Below are 20,805 nucleotides of genomic sequence, written 5' to 3'. Positions count from 1 at the left end.
ATCATGTAAGTCCCTTGTACTCCTTTCCTGTGCTTCCTTTGATTTCTTGAGACCAGTCAGTTGTGGTTGCTTATTGAAAGCTAGATTTCAATTACCTTTAGCCTTTATGCTATGTATTCTCTTTCCCATCACCTGCTGCTTTCTAGGGTTGGTGGAAATGGCATCGACCAAGCTAATGATCTTCACAGATTATTTTTCAATCATGAATTGCGTGGCATGTGTCAGACAGAAATAATACTGTAGCCCTGGACACTATCTTTTCACTTAGCACTGTACTGGTAATCTAAAAAAGGAATTATTTGTTTTTGAAATGTGGTCATTGCTGGAAATACCAGCATTTTTATTGCCCATCTCTATTTGCCCTAAACTGAGAAGCAGTTTTCAACTGCATTGATGGTTCTGGGATTAGTGGCTACATGGGCTCAAAATGGCTAATTTCCTTCTCTGAATGAACCAGTTGACTTGTTAATGAAAATCCATCGGTTTTCAGGTCCTCATTATTGAGACTACCTGTTCTTTATGTTACAGATTTATATTACCATTACAGTGCAAGTTCTCCAGCTGCATGATGGACTTATGATTCATGATTCTGGATCAATGGTCCAGACCTTTGATATTTAGCCCAGTAACAACCAAAATGTACCTTTCTAAACTGCTTTCATAGTCAATCTCCAACATTCCTTGTTTCACAATTGGCCTTGAGGGAAAGAAATCTGATGTCCTTACCTGGACTAACCTACGTGTGCCTCTAGAGTTCACTGTCCTAACAAGCCAGTTTCCTCCCGGTTTCCTCCCACATTCCAAAGACGTACAGGTTAGGACGTTGTGGGCATGCTATGTTGGAGCCAGAAGCATGGCAACACTTGCAGGTTGCCCCCAGCACACTCTATGCCAAAAATGCATTTCACAGTGTGTTTCGATGTACGTGTGACCAATAAAGATCTTATCTTATGTACTAAACTTTCACACAAATCAAAACTATTAGAACTGGATGAACCACCCAGACTCAACATCAACACGAGAATTGGACAAGATAAATAAAAAGTCCAGCCTGATCAATCTTACAAATATTTCCTCTCAAATATCTGAGGTTGTGCTTGAGTTGGGAGAGCTGTCTACACAGACCAGTCAGTGGCAGTCTAATATAGTCACAGAATCTATAACTTTCAGCCAGCCTCCGAGTCTCCACAATCACAGCTCTTGGTTTTGTTCTGTTCCACCAGCATGAAAGATGCAACACAGCTGGTGGCACAGTGGTCAGAGGGAGTGATCTTGAGACCCCTTCACATTGACTCCAGACCGTATGAGGTTTCATGGTATCAGGTCAAATGTGTGCAGTGAAATACCCTGTTGATTGCTCTGGCAATCCTTGCTCAACTGATGAACCTGTATTGCTGCAGGTTTAATACCACTTGGAAGAAACAGAAAGGGTAGCAAGGGCTCTGACTCCCAAAATTGGTCCACTCCCAAGGCACCTGGAGGATATCAACATCATGAGTATGATGGGATATCCTCCAGGTGCCCAGAAGAGTTCAGCTCCAACAACATTTGTGAAGTTCAGGGTCATTCAGGACAAAGCAGGCCACCCCATCCACCATCCTGGCATTAATTCCCTCCACCATCACTGCACTGTGGCTAAGGAGTGTACCTTTCACAAAATGAACATAAAACCGGCTTCAATGACAAGCCAGTGATCTCTTACCTGTAGGTGGACAAGGGCAGCAATCCAATGGATTCACTACCATTTGCAAGTCTCCTCCAAGTCATACACCATTTTAATCTGGGAACACCTTATTTTTCCTTCATTATCACTGCATCAAATTCTTGGAACTCTCCCCCTAACTGCATTGTGGAAGGACCTCTGACATTCTCATTTCCAAGTTCAACAGCATTATTCACCATCAAGTTCTCAAGGGAAATTAGGCACGGATGATAAACGTCGACCTTGCCAGTGACAATCTACAACATGTGCACAAATAGAAAAAAGCCCTCCTTATTGGGTAAAGTATTTCTAAAGTATTTGTGGTGCTCATATCTGCATAGTTGATGTTACAAACAGATCAGCATTGCATAGCTGATATCTGCTCAAAACAGTCTGTTAAACTGGGTATGCTGAGAGGAAATCTAGCTTTTGTATCTGATTGGAAATTGATGGCATTTTTTGGCAACACTACAGGCCTCAATTTCCAAAATGTGGAATTTTGTTTCCCTTTATTGTGTCCTGTTTCTGCATCATTTTTGAAAAATGCACATTTTCATCATCTGGTATCTTAATTCTTTAGATATGAATCCATAAATTGGCATAATAGACAATTAAAATAATAATGTGGAATGCAAAATCTATTGACTTATTTCCTTAAGTATAAACAATGATGCTTTTATCAAGGCTTGCTTGTCAACTACACTGCCATGAATCCTCACATGTTTTTGACTATAAATCCCAATAGATTTTAGTAAAATCTAAAGTTCAAATGTTAATTATGTTATGCGTGATGTAGTGGCACAGCTAGTAAAGCTGGGTTTTATCCTGACTTTTGATGCTGTCTGTGTGGATTTTGCACATCCTTCCTGTGACTGTGCTGGTTTCCTCTGGGTCCTCTGGTTTCCTCCCATACCCCAAAGGTGTTGGTTTATTGGTCACTGTAAGTTGCTGCTTAGTGTGTAGGTGAGTGGTAGAATTTGTGGGGGAGTTGACAGCAATGTGGAGAAAAAACAACAAAGAACCACTAAGCAAACAATAAAGAAAGGTAAGATATATTATGAAAGTAAAACAGCACAAAATATAAAAACAGATAGTAAAAGTTTTCATAATTATATAAAGCAGAAAAGGGTGGCTAAAGTAAACATAGGTCCCTTGGAAGATGAGAAGGGGTAATTAATATTGGGTAATGTGGAAATGGCCGAGGCCTTGAATGACTATTTTGTGTCAGTCTTCATGGTGGAGGACACGTCTAACATGCCAAAGAGAGATGTTATGGATGCGATGGGAGGTGAGGACCTTGATAAAATTGCTATCACTACAGAGGTAGTGATGAGCAAACAAGTGGGCGTAAAGGTAGACAAATCCCCTGGCCCTGATGGGATGCATGCCAGAGTACTGAAACAAATGGCAGAAGTTATAATAGAGGCATTTGTGATAATTTACCCAAAGGCAGATTGGAACACAGCGAATGTCACGCCATTGTTCTAAAAAGGATGTAGGCAAAAGGCAGGTAACTATAGAACTATAGGCCAGTTAGCTTAACGTCTGTAGTCGGGAAAATGCTTGAAGCTATCATTAAAGAAGAAATAGCGGGACGTCTGGACGAAAGTGGTTCCATCAGGCAGACTACAGGAAGGGAAGGTCATGTTTGACAAACTTACTGGAGTTCTTTGAGGATATGATGAGTGCAGTGGATAGAGGGGAACAGGTGGATGTTGTATACTTGGATTTCCAGAAGGCATTTGATAAGGTGCTGCATAAAAGACTTATCCATAAGATAAGGATGTATGGAGTTGGGGGTAATGTATTAGCATGGATAGAGGATTGGTTAACCAATAGAAGGCAGAGAGTGAGGTAAATGGGTGTTTCTCTGGTTGGCAATCAGTGGTGAGTGGGGTGCCACAGGGGTCAGTTCTGGGCCCACAACTGCTCATGATAAACGATTTGGAAGAGGGGACAGAGCGTAGCATATCTAAGTTTGCTGATGACACTAAATTGGGTGGAAGAGCAAATTGTGCAGAGGATGCGGAAAGTCTGCAGAGAGATATAGATAGGTTAAGTGAATGGGCAAGGGTCTGACAGATGGAGTACAATGTTGGTAAATGCGAGGTCATCCACTTTGGAAGGAAAAATGGAAGATCATATTATTATTTAAATGGTGAATGATTGCAGCATGCTGTTGTGCAGAGGGACTTAGGAGTGCTTGAGCATGAATAGCAAAAGGTTGGTTTGCAGATGCAACAGGTTATCAAGAAGGCAAATGGAATGTTGGCCTTCATTGCTAGAGGGATTGAATTTAAGAGCAGGGAGGTTATGCTGAAACTCTACGGGGTACTGGTGAGGCCGCACCTGGAGTACTGCTTGCAGTCCTGGTCTCCTTACTTGAGGAAGGATATACTGGCTTTGGAGGTGGTGCCAAGGACGTTCACCAGGTTGATTCCAGAGATAAGGGGATTAACCTATGAGGAGAGATTGAGCCGCTTGGGACTGTACTCGATTGAATTCAGAAGAATGAGAGGGGATCTTATAGAAACATATAAAATTATGAAAGGGATAGAAAAGATAGAGGCAGGAAGGTTGTTTCTACTGGTAGGTGAGACTAGGACTAGGTGACATAGCCTCACGACTTGGGGGAATAGATTTAGGATGGAGATGAGGAGAAACTGCTTTTCCCAGAGTGTAGTGAATCTGTGGAATTCTCTGCCCAGGGAAGCAGTAGACGTTACCTCATTAAATATATTTAAGACACAGTTAGATAGATCTTTGAATAGTAGGGGAATTAAGGGTTATGGGGAAAAGGCAGGTAGGTAGATCTGAGTCCACGGCCAGATCAGTCATGATCTTATTGAATAGCGGAGCAGGCTTGATGGGCCAGATGGCCTACTCCTGCTCCTATTTCATATGTTCTTATGAGAATAGAATGGAATTAGTATAGGATTAGTGTAAATGGGTGCTTGATAGTCAGTGTGATGGGCCGAAGGACCTGTTTCTGTGCTGAGCGGCTCTATGACTCTATATGGGAATGAACATCTTTTCTTACAGTAGGGTGGAAGGGAGAAAAGATGTTGGCAGGTACAAAATATTTTTGTTATGAGGGAATTTTATAATTACAGTATCCTTGGCAATAGTTTCTACGGGCTTCTTTTATTTAGGCTCCAACTTTTGTAAGGTGGATATGCATGTCTTTAGTCGCATTACCTAAGGCTGTTTTAGCCGATTCAATGGAATTTTGGCTGGTGTTGTCACTGTGTATGCTGTCAATCTAGTATTCTGAAAATATTAAATGCCCATCCCACACTGTGAAATAAATATTTAAAAATAGCAATGCTGTCAGACAATTCCATTCAACTCAATCAATGTAAGATAGAACAACATTTCCACAAAAGCCAGCTTACTAAACAGTATACATCTATAATTTCACAGGTCTGTCTTGATTTGCCTTGGCTTGGTAAAAGTCTTAGAAAGATTATGTAAATGGCTTTTTCGACTATTTCCCCAGTTTTCACTGATCTTCCGAGAGGGTTAATAGAAGGACAGGAAGCTTCTCTGAAATTCTACCCCAGATTCAGGTCAGATTTACAAGTATCGTGAATGCATTCTGAAATTTTTTTGCAACAAAATGTACTGAAGAATTGTTGGCCATGAACGAATAGAAAAGATACAGAACTAATTATTAGTTTGATCAGTTTTGAAATATGGCATTTCCTGAATTCCAGTGTTAAAAATCAACAATACTACTTGTACAATTTACAAGGGTTATTTAGAATGTTTTTATTGCATACATACTTAGCACACAATAAAAATTGAATGGAAATTTTGTTTAGCTAACTTTAGTCAGTTATACTTTTATAATTGGTTTCATTGTTGCTCTTCTCATTTACTTATTATTGAATCTGATCTATAACAATTCTGTAACATTTGTTACAGAAATTGGACAAGCATAAAGCAAAAACATAGTTATTTTTAATGGAAATTTCAACTTTAGTATTGGTTGAGATAAGCAAATTAGCTCATGTTTGAAAGATAGTGTTTTTCTGAAATGTATTCAAAGTAGCTTTCTGTAATAAAATGTTTCAGAACCAGCAAAGGGCAGGCCAGATTAGATTTAGTCATGTAATGAATGAGACATGGTTAATACACTCATGGTCTGTGAACGTTTATCTGATAGAGATCAAAATGTGAGGAAGTCTGATTTAGTATTTGAAAGGGGGAACAGGAAGCAGCCACTAATATTCTAAATTTGACTTCAGAGACTGTCCACATAAACTGGGCAGATATGTAAACAGGTAAAATGACAGCGAGCCAGGAGGAAGTTTTCAAAACTGAATTTAATGTGAAAAACAACCAATTTAAATGCGTAAGGAACAAAATTCTGCTTTCAAAAAAAAACCTCAGCTCTAGGCATCTTAAAAAATAAGACTGAAAGAAAAAGTAAACATTAATACAAAATTAAGCAGGGATTTTGGTGACTGGAGAGATACAAAGAACAACAAAAGGTGACAAACTGGGGTATATAAAACTTGATAGATAGGAACAGGTGAAGCCCTGCAGCCCCTCAAGTCTGCTTCACCATTCAATACAATCATCTCTGATTAGATCATTGGCCTCAATGCAATTTTCTTCCCTGTTTCCAAAACCTTTAATATTCTTACTTCCATAATTTTTGTTTCAGCATTGACCGTAGATAGCTTTCTGAGGTAGAGAATTCCAAAGATCTGCAACCCTTTGAGAGAAGAAATTCTTCCTTATCTGGGTCTTAAATGGATGTCCCTTTACTTTGAGACAATGCACCCTGGTTCTCAGTACCCCCATCTAGGGAGGCATCTTCTCAGCATCATTTGTATCAAGCCTTCTCAGAATCTTATATATCTCAATAAGATCCTCTCTCATTCTTTTAAATTCCAGAGAATCCAGATCTTATTTACTTGTTTTTCCTTCATAAGATAATAACATCTTTTAAGGAATCAATCCATTGAACTTCTTTGCAATGCCATCAAAGCAAGTATATCTTCCATAAGGATGGAAATCAAGACTGTATGCAATACTCCAGGTTTGTTCCCAGTCATAATTGTACTTAGACTTCTCTGTTTTCATGACCATTCCCTTAGAATAGAAGCCAGCATTTTATTTGCCTTCCTAATTATTTGCATGCTAATGTTCTTGTTCCTTGTACTTCCTGTGTTGCCCATAGAAATTGATTGCAACATGTTATATGAAAAATAAAGGATTGCCAGATATTTTGAATTATTACTTTACATGAGCATTTACTGGTGAGGAAGTGGACAAACCAAGGAAAATAATATTGATTCAGGCCTGGAGATTTAATAAATACAAACAAAATGACAGTAATGAAGTAAGTAATGATGCTAAAGAGTGATTTTTCCACAGCGCTATAGCAGTTTGCTTACCAAGTTTTTAAAGCTGTTGGTTGAAAATGTTGCATGAACCTAAACTGAACCTAAAATTGTATATGTCACTTCACTTTTAAGAAAGGTAAGGGATGAAACTGCTAAAATGATTCATTTATTCCACTAGACCCATCAAGGGTTTGGTAGAAGTTAGGTCATGTCAGACCAACTTGATTGAATTTTTTGAATAGGTGCCGATACTACTGAACAGGGGAATTCTTATGGATTTTGTCTATATAGACTTCCAGAAGGCAATTAATTTAGTCCATTATAAGCAACTTCTAGCTAAGTTTGAAGCTCATGAAATTGAGGGCAAATTATTGGCACACTAAGGAAATTTTCCAAAAGGTGGGAAGCAGAGGGTAGGGAAAATGGGCAGGTTTTCTAATGGGCTAGGTGTGATGTGTAGTGACCTGGAAGTGGCTACAACTATTTGCGATTTTTATGAATCAATTAGATGATTGAACAAGAAGCCACATAACTAAAGGCTGCTTGATCTGCTGAGTGTTTCCAACATTTTCTTCTTTAATATGGATTTCCAACATCTGCAGCTTTTTTTTTGATTTTAAAGCCGTATCACTAAGTTTGCCAAAAAATGTCTGTTGTAAATAGTGTAGAAGGAAGCTTTAAATTACGAAAAATGGTATTAGTAGATGAATTGGATAGGCAGATGTGTGGCAAATGGGCTACAACATGGGTAAGTCTGAGGTCATCCACTTTGATTAAAGTAAATGGATCAGTGTATTAGTAAATGGTGAAAATCTTGAAGGTTTGGAGGGTCATAAGTATTAAAATCCCATTTTCAGGTACAATGCCTATTAGAATGCCATCCTTTATATAAAGAGGTCTAAAAGGAGCAGAATGCAAAGGCCTGGATAGACCACCGGCAAAGTACTGTGAACAGTTCCGGGCATCATATCTGAGGAAGAATATAGTGGCCTTGGAGGGAATTTAGCACAGACTTATAAGAATCTTATTGTGACCTCTGGGGTTACATCAAATGCCTGCATAAATAAACAAGTGTGGAGCAAATGGCATTTTGGTCTTCAAATGATAATCTGAATCCCTGAGTTGCTACCATGATCAATTTTGCACCTTACCTTTCCTTCTTTGATTGGGAAATGTAAAACAGTTGAAAAGATGAGAACCATAAATGGATAATAGTGAAGGCATACTTATCAGAAAATATCCAATATACGCCTTGTTTAAGGAATGTAGCGCCTAGAGGCTGATTTACTATTGACTTGGCATGGGCAGATGTGGTTTTGTGACTTATTCTTCCCAAAACTCCTGGCAGGTTGTAGCTTGCTAGTGTGTTTATAGTGTCCAATGGTAGGATAAGTAACTTCCACTTTTCTATCCTGTTAGTGAATTGTGCATCACAAAATTTCATCTTTTTCCACTTGTCTCATGTCCTCAGCAACAGCTGTTTTGAATTCGGAGCAAAAAAAATGCAGTTGCTGGAAATCTGAAACCAAATCAGAGAAAGCTAGAAGCACTCAGCAGGTCAAGCAGCATCAGTGCAGAGAGAAACAGAGCTACTGTTTCAGGTCAAGGACTCTTCATCAGAACTGGAAAAGTGAGAAAACAAGGGTGTTTAAGTCGTGGAAAGAGGGGATGGGTGGAGTGAACAGAGGGAACGTCTGTGATAGGGTGGAGACCAAAGTTGTCAAGGAATAGAAAACAAAGCGTGGATACCTGAAATTTTTAAATGTTATATTATGTCCTGAGGGCTGCAACTTATGCAGGTGGGAGATGAGTTGCTGTTGCTTGTGTTACATTAGGCATCATTAGAGCAACGTAGAAAGTCAAAGACAGAGAAGTCAAGAGTGAGCGTGGGAAGGAGAATTAATGCAACAGGCAACTGGAAGCTCAGGGTCACCTTGCAGACTGAATGGAGGTGCTCTGCAGATTGGTCACTCAATCTGCATTCGATTTCACCAATGTAAGGGTGTCCACATCATGAGCACCGAATGCAGTACACAAGGTTGAAAAAATTGTCATGTGAATCGCTGCTTCAGTTGGAAGGTCTGTGTTTGTCCCTGTATGGTAGGAAGGGAAAGGATAAAGGAATAGATGTTGCATGGGAAAAGGACTGTGAGAAGCTGGGTGGTTGTTGGAGATGGAAGAGCAAACCAGGGAGTCACGGAGAGAACTTTCCCTTTGGAATGTTGAAAGAGGAGGAGAGGGGAAGATATACCTGGTGGTGGAACCCCATCGAAGGTGTTGGAAATTATGGAGAATTTTGTGTTAAAAGTGGAGGTTGGTGGGGTGGAAGATGAGGGCAAGGGAGATCCAATCCTTGTTCTGGTTGAAAGGAGAAGGGGTAAGAGCAGAAGTGCAGGAAACAGAGAAGAAGCAGTTGAGTGCCCTGTCAACCATGGTAGAGGGGTAGACACAGTTGTGGAAAAAAGAAGACGTCTTCATATTAAAGCTGAAATGTCCTGTATCAGAGCAGATACAATGGAAACAGTAAAACTAGGAGAATGGGATGGAGTGCTTACAAGAAACAGAATGGGAGGAGGTGTGGTTGAAATAGCTGTGAGAGTCTGTGGACTTGCAATGGATATTCGTCATTAAACTATCTCCTGAGATTGAATTAGAAATATTAAGAAAGGGAAGGGAAAAGTCAGGTATGGATCATGTGAAAATGAGTGCAAGATAGAAACTGGCAGCAAAGTTAATGATATTTTTAAGTTCTGTGAAAACGTAGGAAGCAAAATCAATGTGGTCATCAATATTACAGAATGTAAAGGGTGGGGGCCCTGAATAGGACTGAAATATTTAAGTTTAATAATATTGTCATACTCTAAAATATGTTATCATAGTAAGATATATTAAATTAAATTAATTATAAACACATATTTGGCAAAGTGACAGGCATACTTTGGGCTCATAAGAATTCCCATTGCTACACCTTCGACTTGGAGTTGAAGAAGTTGTTCAATGTAAGGAGTTAAACCAAGTGAAAGAGAGTGGTAATGGTAGCTCTTTGCATCAACTCTATAGCTTCTAAATGAAATCCATTTGTGATATGGAGCCCCAGGGCTGTAAAACAGCTTTTAACACATGGAACTGAGGGAACAGTACGGAGGTTGCCAAAATGAAAGAAAGGACAGATTTCTATTGTGTCTCAAACCATAGAAGGGACAGAAGTTCTGAAAGAAATCTCCTCAAAATTTGAAAAGGGAGCAATTAACAGCTTACTCACACTGTATGAGACTACATGTTACTTTAATAACTGCATGGTGTCATGGGAATTCTTTTGATAAATTGCTGTTCTAGCCACTGCTATTATTTGAGTGTTCATTGCTTTCAGTAAAGGATGGTTTGTTGGTACCTGTATTCCTGTTACTTACCTTGGTGAATTGTAACTCAAAAGGGCCGATGAACACTACACTGTTTAGAGTAGTTTGACACTTCAAAGGGTAAAGGCAAAAACATTGAATTCTATATTTTATGATTAAAACTGAAACAAAGTGGGAAGCATGGCTAGGTTGTGCATGACTGCCTTAACCTAAGATATTCAAAACTATCAATGGAAAATTTGAAAAAGGTAAATCTATAATATATTTAAACTTAATAATATAAATATACAAACTGAAACTACCACTTACTGGATGGTTTGCTCAGTTGCAAATAGAATGCATCTGGTACTGCAGCTGAGAGCAATGTGGCACTGCCAAGTGGCCAGGTAATCCAACTACAGGTGCACTAGGGAATTTGTCATGACTAAAATGGCACAAGGTATGTGACAGAAACACCACAACATGAATTCTGACCGTGTGAAGATAAACTGCGTGATATTGTAGCATTTGTAATAATACAGAGAGATCTATAAAATCAAAGTTTTAGCGTTAAAGTTAAAGTTAAAGGCATGGTTGTGTAGCGGTTAGCGTAACACTTTACAGCGCCAGCGACCCGGGTTCAAATCCGGCCACTGTCTGCAAGGAGTTTGTACGTTCTCCCCGTGTCTGCATGGGTTTCTTTCCTCCGGGTGCTCCGGTTTCCTCCCACATTCCAAAGACCTACAGGTTAGGAAGTTGCGGGCATGCTATGTTGGCACCAGAAGCGTGGCGACACTTGCGGGCTGCCCTCAGAACAATCTACTCAAAAAGATGTATTTCACTGTATGTTTCAACGTACATGTGACTAATGAAGAAATCTTATCTTAAGAAGTTGAATTTTCTTCTTGCCCATTCTCTAATCTAATTATCCAAATTCTACTAGGGGTGATTTTAATGTTGTGTCATCACACAAATCAATTGATAGTTAATCATCAGCTCCTTTTACATCTCTCCTGATTCCAGTGTGAAATAAAAATAAGAAGGAATGCATAACAGGCTACCGATCCCACAGTCCCTCAATTCATTCCACACATGAAATTTCTATGCATTTAGATGATGCTAACTAATGTAAGTAAAACACTCAGGAGTCAGCAGATAGACTGGCACAACAGTGAGTGCTATTGCCTCACAGCTCCAGCGACCCAGGTTTGATCCTGACTTTGGGTGCTGTGTGTGTGCAGATTTCTCTCTCTGTGAGTAGGTGAGTTTCCTCCAGGTTCAATGATCTCCTCCCACACCCCAAAGATATGCTGGGGCTGCTGTGAATTACCCTTTAGTGTAAGTTATTATCAAAAAGAATCAAAGAGAAGGTGATGGGCATGTGTGAGAGGGGCAAGTTGCCAGAGTACAGGGGAAATAAAGAAAGGGGGAATGGGGTTGTTCCTGTGGGAGTCGGCATGGACATGATGGGTCAAATGACTTCCTTCTGTATCTTTATATGATAAGAAAAATGCTTTGCACTTTTCATAACATCAGCTTAAATGACCTTTCATGAGAACTCATTCAACACTTCCGATGAAATTTCATTGACCTTAACTGTTAACTCTGTTTCTTTCCATAAAACTGCAGCCTGATCTGCTGAGAATTTTTTCTGGCATTCTGTGTGACATCAGAACCAGCAGCACAATAGTTTTTACATTAAAGCTTTATCCAAAATGTTGTTATCTAAAGATTGCATTGCTGTGTTTGTAGCTTTGCGCTTATACTCATGCACAGGAAGCTCAATTTTCTTGTATAATTGACTGGAACACAGCTAAACAGGACGCGTTTACACAGGATATCTATGAGCAATTGTTCTTGTAAACTCCTCGTGGTCTATATGACGAAAATATGTGATCTTGAAATTCTGTCTCAGGGCATAAAGTTTTTATGCAGTAATCTAACAAATTTTTAAAAAATACTGTTGAGAAATTGCTTATTTGGTCTGTAGATAACACACTTATGGATATTTTACCTGGGTCCAATGCTTATTGTAAAGCAAAAAGCTGCAGATGCTAGAAATCTGAAATAAAACCCCAAAATACTGGAAACACTAATCAGGTCAGTCAACATCTGTGGGGAGAGAAACAAAATTCATATTTCTGGTGAAAGGTCACCAACCTGAAATATTAACTCTGTTTCTCTCAGCACAGATGCTGCCTGACCTGCTGAGTATTTCCAACATTCTTTTATTCTTTCATGCTCAAGATGCACACCCTCATAGAGGCTGCTGGGATTTCAATGCAGCATCAAACAACATCGATACTCACTGTGATGTCCTTGGAACAAAATTCTGTAGAGCATTTGAGACCGGCAAACAATGTGACCCTTAAACACTTAAGCAAGTCTTAACAGGGAAGTTGAAACTAGAGTCCCAGGTGTTGATCATCTTCCAGATAAAGTAATCCTTTAACTTTTCATTATTAATGATTCCCCCCCCCCATTCTTCACCAAAGTCCTCAACCCTATTATTGTGTGCTCGCTAACTATAGACTTTATTAGATTATTCCACGAATCAGCTGATTTTGTGGCATACTTTTGAAAATCAAATCAGACAATCTTTTTTCTCTTTTCAAAAGATGGCTTACCTCGCCCTGTTATTCTCTGGGATGGTTCCTTGCTAATGGCCGATAATGATACTCAGTCTACAGTCAAACTGGATTGGATGTCTTACCAGCAATTACTAAAATGGAAGTGTTGGGTCCATGGCAAAGTTCCTAAGCCAGATTGGAGGTGTACAGGTATTCACCACTATGAATGGTGCAAGCTAGCTCTTTTCGATTTTCTACTGCAGGTAAGGTACAATTTCACAGTATTATACTGTGCATTTTTAAATTTTATATAGGGTTACTGCTCTATCCAGAAAGGCCAATGTTTATATTTGACATTTGTCAGTGATACTTCCACCTGTGTACCAACTTCTTCCTCAGTTAAATCTTTAATTGCCTGAGCAAATGATATGAATGTGGGCAACAATATACAAATAGCAAATCAAACTTTTAGGCTCTTACATTTTGCAGTGGGCCTTATGGTCTTGCAGTGTAACTGAGATCCCTAAGCCATTCTGCATGGAAGCCACATCTAGCCAGTCACAGTGTTCCATCAATATCCCGCTAAACTGCCATGCACCAATATCCTCAATATGGCTATTGAGTGACTTCTGTTGAGTGAACTAGCTCTTCTTCCATTGTGAACAAAAAAGTGATAAGGAATTCTCAGAGTCACAGAGAGATATAGCATGGAAGCAAGCCCTTCGGCCCACCAAGTCATACTGACCATCAACCACCCATCTCCACTTATCCTACATTAATCCCTTTTTAAAAATTTCTGCACATTCTCAACTCCACCCAGTTTCTCCCACTCACCTACACGCTATGGGTAATTTATAGTTGCATATTAATCTACTAATTGGCATGTCATAGGGCTGTGGGAGGAAATTGGAGCACTTGGAGGAGACCTATGCAGTTACGGCAAGAACGTACAAACTCCACACAGGCAGGATCCGGATCTCTGGTGTTGCCAGACAGTGGCTCTAATAGCTGTACCACTGTGCCTCCAAGTTAGTGTAACTTCTAGCACTCATAAAAAATGTTATGTTACATGTACAACCTATAGAGGTACTCCCAATATCTTCAATAACAATAAACCATAACTTCAATGGAAGAGCAATAGAAATCCCAGAGAAACATAAACAATCACCTACCATATCACTGGAATTGGCTTCCTGTTCAGCGGTGGTGAGGTGTGTGATCACTGCTTTGGGGTGGAGTGGTGATGATTTAGGGTCTGCAATAGGCTTTGAGTAGGGGCATCAGTGGTTAAGGAAGGTGCAGTTGATGGTCTAGGAGTCAATGGATGGGTGAGGGTCATGCCAGTTGATAACTGCACAGAGGAGGGGAGGAGGTGATTGAAGTGGTGATTTTTTTGGGGGTGGTGTTGGGTGACTGGTTGGTGTGGCGGTTAATATAAGGGTTGTAACCTTGAATGGGCTTGGTATGCCATGGGGAGAAGGGGATCTAGACTGTAATTAACTTGAAGGGGAGTCATCTATGGTGGGATCCCAGTGCATGGGTGGGACTTGCATGGGGAGACCCCCTTTAAATTGCACAGCAAGAAGTGTAGCAGTTAGCGTAATGGTATTACAGTGCCAGTGACCTGGGTTCAATTCCGGCCACTGTCTGTAAGGAGTTTGTATGTTCTCCCCGTGTCTGCGTGGGTTTCCTCCGGGTGCTCTGCTTTCCTCCCACATTCCAAAGGCGTAGGGGTTAGGAAATTGTGGGCGTGCTATGTTGGTGCTGGAAGAGTGGCAACACTTGCGGGTGGCCCCCAGAACACCCTACACAAAAGAAGTATTTCACTGTGTCTTTCGATGTACACGTGACTAATAAAGATCTTATCTTAATACCTGGCAGGGTTGAAAGTGAGCATCAATGTGACTTAACTGCTCTCAGCATTTCTCTAAATGAGTGTTGCATCGGGAATGTTATATCTACATGCATTATCTGTTGCAGAAAACAGGTCATCTGTACAAGCCCAATGCAAAATTTAATTGGTATTGGTAATTGCATTATTAGTGTCACATGTACCGAGATACAGTGAAAAGCTTTGTTTGCATGACATCCAGACAGATCGTTCCATACATAGGTACATCAAGGTTGTACAAAAGGAAAAACAATAACAGAATGCAGAATATGGTGTTACAGTTACAGAGAAAGTGCAGTGCAGTTAGACAAATAAGGTGCAAGGGCCATGAGGAGGTAGATTAAGAGATTGAGAATTCATCTTTATCGTACAAGAGGTCTGTTCAAGAGTCTTATAACAGCAGGATAGAAGCTATCGTTGAGCCTGGTGGTGTGTGTTCTCAAGTTTTTGTATCTTCTGCTTGATGGGAAGGAGAGAATGACCAGTGTGGGAGGGGTCTTTGATCATGTTGGCTGTTTTCCTGAGGCAGCGGGAAGTGTAGACAGAGTCAATGGAGGGGAGGCTGGTTTTCATGACAGACTGGGCTGCATTCACAATTCTGTGCAATTTTTGGTATGAGCAGTTGCCATACCAAGCTCTGATGCATCCGGATAGGATGCTTTCTATGGTGCATCTGCAAGAATTGTTAAGGTCACTGGGGGCATGCCGAATTTCCTGAGCCTTCTTAGAAAGTAGAGGTACTGGTGTGCTCTCTTGGCCATAGTGTCCATGTGGCTGAAAAGCCCAGTCGAGTTTTCAGAATGGCGTGATCAAACCTGGAAAACCACAGAATCACAGAATCACATTGTGTTCAGGAAAACACTGATCTTCAGATGCACTGATTTTACAAAACTGAACTTATGGCCAAACATTTCCATGAGGCCTAGAAGCTCTTCGTGAGGCCTGGATGGGCCCTCATATTTCTCCCTGCCTCACAAAGCACATAAAAATCATGTAAAAACCTAGATTTTTGGACTTCTGGCTCCAGTGCTTTATGTACTTGGTTGTCCTGATGTTAAATTTGCTGTAGCTTTACTTAGCCACTCAGTAAAATTTATATTAGGGTCCTGATTGGAACTAACATGCTGATTTAAAGATTATCCGGTTATGCTTTGTATCATGTCCATGTCACCTACTGAATTACTGCAGGTTATTAAAGTGCAGCTCAGCTCCCTTTGGCCCCAGGAGGGATAAGTGATCTAGGCAATTTTAACTTTCCACAGGTTTGAGTAGGTACATTAAAATAGCTCACCCCACCCCCTCTTGATTTGTATCCCTATGGACTGATGAAACAAGAGCAGGCTAACTTTCTGCATTCTCAGTAGGGCAATGAGAAACCATAGAGAATAAAATAAGGACAAAAAGTACTTAGAATATGCCGTAAATTGGTTGACTAAGAACTCCTTTCTGACAAGTAACAAATGAGTTATGTGGTAAGTTGTATTTAAGAAGCAATAGATCTTTGGCCATTTCAGGCATATTCAGAGTTGAAGTTGGTGTAAAATGTTCCATTAATCAATACTTCCTGCTTTTCAAGGCTCAACATCCTTTCCCTTTCCTGAGCTTTACAGAACATGAATCCAAGCCGTCTTTGTGCAAAAACATTTGAACCATACTATCCAGCCTTGTCTAAAAGTATTTTCTGAAGAGAAAGTAAAATCACGTTAAAATTAAATTCCATTGAGAGTAGAGTCATGACTCTACAGTATCCATTTTTGAGCTTAAATGCCAGGATATTTTGGGTGGGTGATTATATCTATGAGAATTCCTTTGTCATTTTTCAACTAATCAGCTGGGTGATTCATGGCTGAAACTTGGCATTCTAACCACCTCAGCCATTTGAACTGTTTGAACTGAAACAATATGTAGAAAGTCCAACTAGGGATGGGGTTCTACTAGACCATATATTGGAGAATGAGTCTGGTCAGATGATCAAAGTTTTGAGGGAGGGGTGCATTTTAGGAACTGTGATCATATTTTCATAAGTTTTAAGATAGTTATGGATAAGGATAAGATTGATCCTCAGGTAAAAGTGCTAAACTGGGGGAAAGCTAATTCCAACAATATTAGGCAGGAACTGGAGAGAGTAGATTGGGAGCGGCTGTTTGAGAGTTAAGCCACATCTGACATGTGGGAGTCTTTTAAAGGCCAATTGATTAGAGTTCAGGACCAGCATGTTCCTTCGAGGATGAAAGATAAGAATGACAAGGATCAAGACCCTTAGTTGACAAAAGATATTGTAAGTTTAGTCAAAAAGGAAAAGGAGGCATACATAAGGTTTAGGAAGCTGAATCAGACAGGGCCCTTGAGTAATATAAAGGAAGGAGGAAAGAACTCAAACAAGAAGTTAAGGGGGGGCTAAAAAGGACCATGAAATATCCTTGGCAAGTAGGATTAAGGAGAATCTCATGGCACTTTATACATATATTTGAAGCAAAGTGGTAGCTTGGGCAAGGGGAGGACTGCTCAAGGACAAAGGAGGGGATTTAAGCCTGGAGCCAGGGGAAGTGGGTGAGGTCCTTAATGAGTACTTCTCATCAGTATTCAGCAGGGAAAAGGACATGCATGATGCTGTGATTAGGGAGGAATATGTTGATATTCTAGGGCATGTGAATATTAAAAAGGAGGGGGTGTTGGGTGTCTTGCAAAACATTAAGTCCCCAGTGCTGATGGGATCCATCCCAGGACACTGAGGGAGGCAATGGAGGAAATTGCTGGGGCCTTAACAGGTATCTTTGTATCCTCTGTAGCAACAGGTGAGGTCCCAGAAAACTGGAGAAAAGCTAATGTTGTTCCTCTGTTTAAGAAGGGCAACAGGGACAAGCTGGGAAATTATAGGCTGGTGAGCTTTACATCAGTGTTTGGGAAATTATTGGGGAAGATTCTTAGGGACAGTATTTACTTGCATTTGGAAAAGCGTGGACTTATTGGGGATAGTCAGCATGGCTTTGTGTGGTGGGAGGGCGGTTCCTGTCGCACAAACTTGTTTGACTTTTTTGAGGAGATGATGAAGATAATTGATGAGGGTAGGGCAGTGGGTGTTGTCTACATGGACTTTAGTAAGGTATTTGACAAGGTCCATCATGGTAGGCTCATCCAGAAGATTAAGTCACATGGGATCCGTGATGAGTTGGTAAATTGGATCCAATATTGGGTTGGTCATAGAACACACAGGGTAGTGGTAAAGGGATGTTTTTCTGCCTGGAGATCTGTGACCAGTGGTCTTCTGCAAGGATCAGTGCTGGGACCACCATTGTTTGTAATATATATTAATGATTTGAATGTAAATTAAGGTGGTCTGATGAGTAAGTTTGCAGATGCCACAAAAATTGCTGGAGTTGTAGATAGCAAGGAAGGTTGTCAAAGCATAAAGATCAGTTGGAAATATGGACAGAGAAGTGGGAGATGGAGTTTAATCCAGACAAGTATGAGGTGCTGCACTTTGAGAGGTCAAATGTAACAGGAAAGTATATAGTAAATGTCAGGACCCTTTGGAACATTGATGTACAGACAGGTGCCTCAAGAAGGCGGCATCCATCTCTAAGGACCCTCACCGTCCGGGACATGCCCTCTTCTTGTTACCGCCATCAGGGAGGAGGTACAGGAGCCTGAAGACCCACACTCAATGATTTAGGAACAGCTTCTTCCCCTCTGCCATCAGATTTCTGAATGGTCCATAAACTCATGAACATTACCTCATTATTCCTTTTGTTTGCACTATTTATTTATTTTGTAACTTATAGTAATTTTATGTTTTGCACTGTACTGCTGCCACAAAACAACACCATGTCTTATAAGACAGTGATAAAAGAACTGATTCTGATTCTGATCTTGGGGTGCAAGTCCATAGCTTCCTGAAAGCAGCACAGATAGATAGGGTGGTAAAGAAGATATATGAAATGCTTGCCTTCATCCATTAAAGTTGGGAGGTCCTGGAGCAGCTGTATAGAACTTCGGTTAGGTCACATTTGGAGTATTGTGTGTAGTTCTGGTCTCCACACTATAGGAAGGATGTGGAAGTTATGGACAGGATGCAGAAAAGGTTCACCAAGATGTTGCTTGTATTAGCTATAAGGAAGGCTGGACAAACTTGGATTGTTTTCTCTGGAGTGTTGGAGGCTAAGGGGTGACCTGATAGAAGTATATCAAAGTATGAGAGGCATAGATAGGGTAGACAGTCAGAGTGTTTTTCACAGAGTGGAAATATCAAATACTGGAGGAGCATAGGTTTAAGGTAAGGTTTAAGGTGAGTTTAAAGGAGATTTGAGAGGCAAATTTTTTTTACACAGGGAGTGTTAGGTGCCTGAAGGCACTCCCAATAGAAGTGGTAGAAGCAGATACGAGAGCAAAATTTGAGAGGCATTTAGACAGACACATGAACAGGCATGGAATAAAGGGATATGAACCGTGTGCAGGCAGATGGGATTACTTTAATTTGGCATCATGGTTGGCACAGGCATGGTGGGCTGAGGGGCCTGTTCCTGTGCTGTACTTTTCCATGTTTCTATGAATGGCAATCCCTAACACCATGCTGTTGAACTATACCATTTAGGGATGTTTTAACCTTTCTCAGCAGGAAGGTAAAATTAATGGCAAATTTATAGAAGATATAGTCTTGATTTAAATATAAATTGATACAGTAAAAACACTAATACAGCTCCCATATTGTTCCATTCTCTCCTTTACAGCTACTCCCTTCCTCCCTGAATAACCTCCTAATAATTTCTCCAAACTACAATCTTTACCAACAATGTAGTTCATCAATAATTAACCAGGACAGTGTAGATAAAGTCTAAAATCCCCATACATCCATCAATGCCTGTCTTTAAAGAGAGGGGGATCCACAATTATATCTGCTTTAGACTTTATGTGTTGAGAATAAATGGAAGAGTGAAATTCTCAGGATATTTCAGTGAACTCTATTGCTTTTCTTTGATTTAGTATGCCAAGGAATGAGACATGTTTTATAAATGTGAGTTTTTCCTTTTAGATGTGTAAGGGAGTAAGAAATCTAGTGTGCTAGATATTTCAAGTCAGGAGAAGAATATCTAAGATGAAGTTGCTTCTCAGACTCCTGCAAAGTTTCTGACAGCCATAAAAGAAAGGAATTACTGAAAAGAAAAATAGGTTTTTAATATATTTAATTCAGAGGTTGATGCAGGAAATCTTAAGATGGATAAAAACTGCAATTTCCTTCTCTGCAGCAGCATTGAGTGTGAATCAGGAGATTCTTCACAAAGATTCAATAATATATGAAATTTGCTGTTTCAGATTTTTAAGGGAATTAAGCAGGACTCATGGACCAGAAATTAGACATAGTTTGATTTCTCAGGGTCTTGTCATGGAACATTATGGTCAGGGGGCATTATTTGGCAGCAATGGAAGGTAGGTAGAGGACTTGGCTAAAGGAGACCTTCTTACAATATAAAAGCACAGTATTTGTTTCCACTCATGCTATTAGTGTAAGTTGACAGGAAAACCAATAGTGTCAATATAACAACACTCTAGTCCATAATTTTCTCTCTCCTGTTGCTTAAGATGCAGATTGTTGGCTTCTGTTGGTATTTTCAACAATCAGTGTTTGCTGATTGCAAACAATTTCAACCATACTTGAAATAATATTTGCAGATTTCAGCTGGAATCCATTGCTGATCTAAATATTCTTGAAAATAAATATCTTTAAGTTCAACATTGCAAAACTTATGTCGACTATTTAGTCCTCTGAATGATACCATAATTTCAAAAATTAAGCATAAAATTAAGTGTCCAAAGCACACATTGAACATTACCGTAAAACATTCAAGATCTGAAATCAATGCATGGAAACAGTACAGGAAAATCAAAATGCAGTTAAAGTATCTTCATTGGTATTGCATTATAAATGCCCATTATCTTTCTTTAATGTTCA

The 20,805-nt window shown here is 39.9% G+C and overlaps 1 protein-coding gene across 2 annotated transcripts in view; it reads left to right on the top strand.

Moving 5' to 3' along the window:
* The window catches only part of gask1b (golgi associated kinase 1B), a 54,244-nt gene that overhangs the window by 18,954 nt on the left and 14,485 nt on the right, over nt 1-20,805 (top strand). For both annotated transcript variants that reach the window (XM_052010545.1, XM_052010546.1), the window contains exon 2: nt 13,016-13,230. In XM_052010545.1, the coding sequence (XP_051866505.1) occupies nt 13,016-13,230 (215 nt within the window). The remainder of the gene's footprint in view (nt 1-13,015; nt 13,231-20,805) is intronic.

Source organism: Pristis pectinata, chromosome 2 (genome assembly GCF_009764475.1).
Source record: "Pristis pectinata isolate sPriPec2 chromosome 2, sPriPec2.1.pri, whole genome shotgun sequence".
Lineage (NCBI taxonomy): Eukaryota > Metazoa > Chordata > Chondrichthyes > Rhinopristiformes > Pristidae > Pristis > Pristis pectinata.
This window is presented reverse-complemented; position numbering and strand designations above follow the sequence as displayed.